The following is a 5,390-nucleotide window of genomic DNA, read 5'->3' on the forward strand; positions in this document are numbered from 1 at the left end:
GAGTTCATCTGGTCCCAAATGAGGCAGTGGTCATGTCCCCCCAGTGGTCTGGCTTAGTTACGGTTTACTATCGATCTTTTCAGTGTTCCATGCATAATGTCTGTTATTTTGACAGGTAAAAGAATTGTACTTGTAAATTTGATTCGTACTTGTAATGTGGCAAAGTTGTAACTTTTTAACTTGTATTTGTAACTTAAAAACTTGTATTCTCACATAAGAATTGTACTTGTAAATTTGATTCGTACTTGTAAATTTGATTCGTAATGTGGCAAAGTTGTAACTTTTTAACTTGTATTTGTAACTTAAAAACTTGTATTCTCACATAAGAATTGTACTTATAAATTTGATTCGTACTTGTAACGTGGCAAAGTTGTAACAAATTTATGTACGTTTATAGACTTACATGTACAAATTTCGACTCTTACACATACAATATTTCTGACAGTTGTCTTACCCGATAGGTTTGGGATTAGTGTCTTAAGCAGCACAAAGAAGGTTTAAGAAAAAGAGCAGGTGGTGAAAGAAAAGAATAACAGTTTTGTAAAGTTTCAAGTTGCTGGGAATTATCTAACTGAGAGGAAGCTGAGAAATTCTTCTACTCTTTGACTTTTAAACTTTAGAGCAAGGGTGGAGCCAGAGGGGTGCCACCCCTGGCACATGATTGGCCACTCCAGGTGCCACCCACAAATGATTGACAGGTGAGGTGGAGATCAAGTGTGGCAATTCTAAAAATGGGCAGTTCGAGCAAAAAAGGAGTAAATATCTTTCCAACAGCTGTTTTGTTTGGTGTAGAGGGAAACTATCAGTATGATAAAGAGAAAAACTTTTCTGAACCACTGAATTAAAATTAAGCAACCATAGTGTGTGATAATTCTGGCTTTAATAAAAACTGGGTGACATCATAACATGGAGCGACTAGAAAAGTTCCTTGAGAAACCTTGAGGAATGCCGTGTAACCACCATTTTAAATGTAAGACTTGTCTATAATGTTMGTGATCGAAGCTCACGCCACAGCAAATTTTATCTCAGCATGTCTAAGAATAGCTAAGCTTTAGTCATTCCAATTTAGGATTTTTGGATTTAGGATTTGGATTAAGATTTTGTTAAAGATTGTTCTTGGCTACAACTAAGTAACATTTCAACTGTGTACGTTTAAATATGGCTAAATTGTAGCCCTTTGAAAAAATAGCGCAAACAGATTAGCATGAGTTTGTATCCCTCTTTATTACACCAAAACAAAATTTCCACACAAGTTTTGATTAGCATTTAAAATGGTAAAAATTGTTTTCAGCTACTACTACTATAATTTTTAGTTTTATTTGTCTAAAAATAGCTCAATTATAGCTCTTTGTACAATTACAATTAGCTTGAAATTGTGACTAGCTTTAATTTTGGATCATTCTTAGCTGCAATGACACAAAATTTTAGCTCAATATTTCCTAAAACAGCTGAATTAGAGACATTTCAAATTAGCTGTGGTGGCCATCCTGATTTTTCAAATCTTGAGTAGTTTTAGATAACACCTTGTCCACCCTTTGAAGAAAGTCTAGCTCCGTCCCTGCTTTTGAGGTACTAGCTGGAGAATTATGTAACTTTTCGGTTGGGTTAAAACTGCTGCTTCATGTCTTTGTGACTCAAAATTACCTGACAAAAAATGCTGTTGGACTGTGAGCTTAAACAAAACAGTCATGGGCTGTTGGTGACTGGATGAAAGTGTCATGTCAGGTAAAGACATGGGGAAAGACAGCAGTCATTACATCTTCAGTAAATGTCAAAGCCTACTTCACAATTTTGGACACTTAGTTCCACCAGTTGAAAGGATGTTTGGAGATGATGATTTCATTTTTCAAAATGATAATACATTTTGCCACAGAACAAAGAAAGAAACTTTCCTTCAAAAAGGACATATAATGTCAGTGAAATGACCCGTAAGAAGTCTCAGTCTGGTTAAAATGACACCAGCAATAAGTGACAGTAGGAGCAGATAGATAATAACACTTTTGTTAGTTAGATCAACGCTGCAGAGTATTCAAACCTTTTTAAAAGTTAGACATGGTGCAACAATGTACTAATGTTCCTTTTTGTTTTCTTTACCAATACCTGACCAAAAAAGTAACGGTGTCTTCATATTTTAAAAGGCCAGAAGGTTCAAATTTTGAAAATTAATAGTTTTGTGGCACATGTGTGATTTATATTTTTAATACAAAACCAAACAATTGAAAGTAAATCTTACAAGAGGGATGATTCCATCATTTTCACTTGGAGTTGTATTTCCTCCCAGGCTTGGGAACAGAGATCACCCCGTAAGATCTGGAGACTGTTGCCAAAGAGAAGTTTAGGTTTTCAAACCAAAGATCAGCAGAAGAGAGTGGATAAAGCTGTAAGATACAGGTGTCGAATTCTGGTCCATGAGAGCTGCTATCCAGCGTGTTTTCTTGTTTACCTGCTCAAACACACCTAATTTGCATGAATGGGTGCTTGACAGGCTTCTACAGAATTGGAAGAGGTAACCGAACCACTGATCAGGTGTGTTGGAGTAGAGGTATAAGGAAAACATGCAGGATAGCGGCACTCAAGGATCTGAGTTTGACACCCTTAACCAGTGCTTAGAGTATTTAGATGACAATATTTTTAAAAGAAATTTAATGTGTTGAAAACAGAGAATGAATGATTTACACAAATTATTTTCTGTTGGAACTGATGTGTTGTTTTTATTCTTCAGGCGTGGAGTCTGGTTTCGTCACCCTGCCCCGTCTTTCCCGCTCTGAGCGCCAGCAGCCGTCTAACTCCACCCCCATGCCAGCCAACATCCACCGAGGGTCTCTGACTGACCCATCCGATGCCCTCCTGTCCACCTGCTCCACCTCCACGGTGACCTCCAAACCCACCAGCAGCACTGCGTACTCCGATTCCCTCCCTTCCCTCGCCTCCCTGGACGCGTTCACCTTCGATCTGGGCCCCTCCCTCTTCAGCGAGGTGTTCAGCCTGATTGACGGCCACTCGGACGAGTGCGTTCCCAAATCGGAAAGTGAACAGGAGCCACAAAGTGAAGGATCGGAGATGGGCTCGGCTACGCTCTCATATGTGGATTCCTTGCTGATGGAGGATTGCCGCGGCGGGAAGAGCCCACGTGCAGCCGACTTCAAAGAGGACGAAACTGTGATGAAGGTGAACAGAGTTGAGTTCTCCGGTAAGGTCCCGGATGTGTTGATTGGGTCTCCTGATCGTGCAGGGGTAAGGATGGAAAGTGAACGGTTCCGGAGCGCTACAGATGTGCTCGCTTGTCACTACGGCATCAGCTTCTTACAGATACAGAACGGGATGGAGTCTGGAGAGCCTGAGCTCGTTGCCTCGAGCCAGCCAAAGAAAAAACAGCCCTACAGTTTCATGGACGATGAGGATGAAATCAAAGTCTGACACAAACAACTCAAAAAACCATTCCTTTATAATTCCAATCCAACCATAATAAACCTTTTATAATCATATAAACATGACATGAATTCCAGTATTTTTAATCATTGCTTCTTATTTTCWATGCATAACTGCTTCAAGGATGTACAGTTTGGGTGCAAACGTTTGGCTGAATGTATCAAAAAGGACAAAAAGAGGCTGTTTTTCTGCCTCGAACAGAAAGGAGGTATGGAAAGTGAAGATGTGCTGGAGAAAGTGGTCAAGATCGCCTGGAGGGAACCAAAGACTTGACTCAGTGTGGAGCCGGTGATTTACGCACTTCCTCTTGTTTCAAGGGGACGTCGCTGCTGAGAACAAAGGGAGGAAGTGCAGAGAAGGAACCGCACAGCAACTCTTTGCGCTTAACTTTACTCTCAGGAATAATAACATCAGGAGAGGAAAAAAGGGAACAGAGCAATAAAACGTGGAATCTTTTATATTACCTCTAATAATTCCAGCTTCATATGATAAATCAGAGGAAAGTAGGTAATTACACTACATGAACTAAGTATTGTTTCTTTTGAAAGATTTATAGTTTATGCTGCAGAGCTTTAATATGCACCTTTTTTGGAATATGAAGTCTTGTATTTTTTTAAAAGGAATACGTTATTTTATATAACTGCACATGAAAATATTAGCTACTATGAATATTACAGTATGAGTGCAACTCCCATCCATATACTGCAGTTGTATGTAAAATGAATAAATGAAATGACAATAAGGGATGCTTTTAATATGATGTGCKTTAATTGACATTGTTTTTACTCCTGGGTAAAGGAATACTGAATCAATAAACATCAAAGAAAAAAATGTCTAAATTTTGTATTTACAATCTGCTGCAAGTTAAACCACAATTTAGCCTCTCGATAGATCTTGCCGTACTTAAACTAATACCTTTGTTTTAGATGTTGATGGAACTTTAAATCTTGAAGAAAAAAAATCAAAACTTGGATATTTGCATTAATTTATTTTTGGTATAAAGTGATTTCTGCCATAAAAACATGAAAAGCAAAGAAAACGTCAGAATAAATAAAAGATGTCAAATATGTGAGATGAACTTAAAAAAAACTGCCAAGTTTCAGCTCAAACAGCACAATGTATCCATGGGTACATCACAAACCGGAGATAAAAGTTTGTAAATTAGTTGTGTTTTTTCTCACTGTGCTACAGAAGGAACCTCTTTGGGCTGTGAGGGTGGAGGCAGGGGTGGAGGACAGTTTGGGGCTTTGACTCCCTGCCTTTTCACCGGAGGCTTTTTAACGCTGGGCTGCGGCACTCGGGGTGCGGGTTTTGGCCTCGTGATTTCGGGGGCTGCTCTCGGGTTTGGAGTTGGGGTTGAAGCTGTAGCTGTAGCTGTGGTTGGGGGTGGAGGAGCCTGACTTCTGGGTGGTCCTGGGGCTCTCGGTTTGGAGAAATGAACGGTGATCTCATGAGCTTGGTCCGCTTTTGTATTGTTGAACGTTCGCTTTGCTGTATGGCAGTAAGAGAAAGAGAAACAAAGCAGCCTAGTTATTAGAAATTACACGAAAACATACATCTAATGTTGAACAACTTATCCTGAGCYCCAGTGGTGAGCATGGTTTCACCTGTTGGCTAAAAGCAGAACTATTTTTCATTCAGACAATTAGCTTTTTCACGGACTTTAAAGCAGTTTGCTTCTGCTAAATTAACAGTTAAGTGATAAACTAACATGAACAAGTTCAATTCAGTTCAGTTTATTTATATGGCACCAAGTCACAACAAACGTCTCAGGGCACTGTGCACAAAAAACAATATTGGGCCTCATGCAAGAACCGTTCGTACGCACAGATTTGTTCTTAAATTGTGCGTACGAGTGATTTAGGAGAATTTGTGGCATTCACCAATGTTTTCGTATTCTAAGAATTTTTTCAGATACGAACAAAATTTACGAGTGGTCCAGACCTGTCGTATATTTTACC

General features: G+C 39.3%; 2 protein-coding genes across 3 annotated transcripts in view; one reads left to right on the top strand and one right to left on the bottom strand.

The window, feature by feature from the left end:
- cdc42ep1a (CDC42 effector protein (Rho GTPase binding) 1a) overlaps positions 1 to 4,257 on the top strand; it is a 25,586-nt gene extending 21,329 nt beyond the window's left edge. For both annotated transcript variants that reach the window (XM_014028357.1, XM_014028363.1), the window contains one exon: positions 2,723 to 4,257. In XM_014028357.1, coding sequence (XP_013883811.1) covers positions 2,723 to 3,417 — 695 coding nt within the window. In that variant the 3' untranslated portion in view covers positions 3,418 to 4,257. The remainder of the gene's footprint in view (positions 1 to 2,722) is intronic.
- A 190-nt stretch (positions 4,258 to 4,447) lies between these two features.
- Positions 4,448 to 5,390, bottom strand: part of sh3bp1 (SH3-domain binding protein 1) — a 28,999-nt gene continuing 28,056 nt past the window's right edge. Inside the window, exon 18 of the mRNA XM_014028345.1 lies at positions 4,448 to 4,920. Coding sequence (XP_013883799.1) covers positions 4,607 to 4,920 — 314 coding nt within the window. The 3' untranslated portion in view covers positions 4,448 to 4,606. The remainder of the gene's footprint in view (positions 4,921 to 5,390) is intronic.

The sequence above is a fragment of the Austrofundulus limnaeus genome, unplaced genomic scaffold, assembly GCF_001266775.1.
Source record: "Austrofundulus limnaeus strain Quisiro unplaced genomic scaffold, Austrofundulus_limnaeus-1.0 Scaffold5, whole genome shotgun sequence".
Classification (NCBI taxonomy): Eukaryota; Metazoa; Chordata; class Actinopteri; order Cyprinodontiformes; family Rivulidae; genus Austrofundulus; species Austrofundulus limnaeus.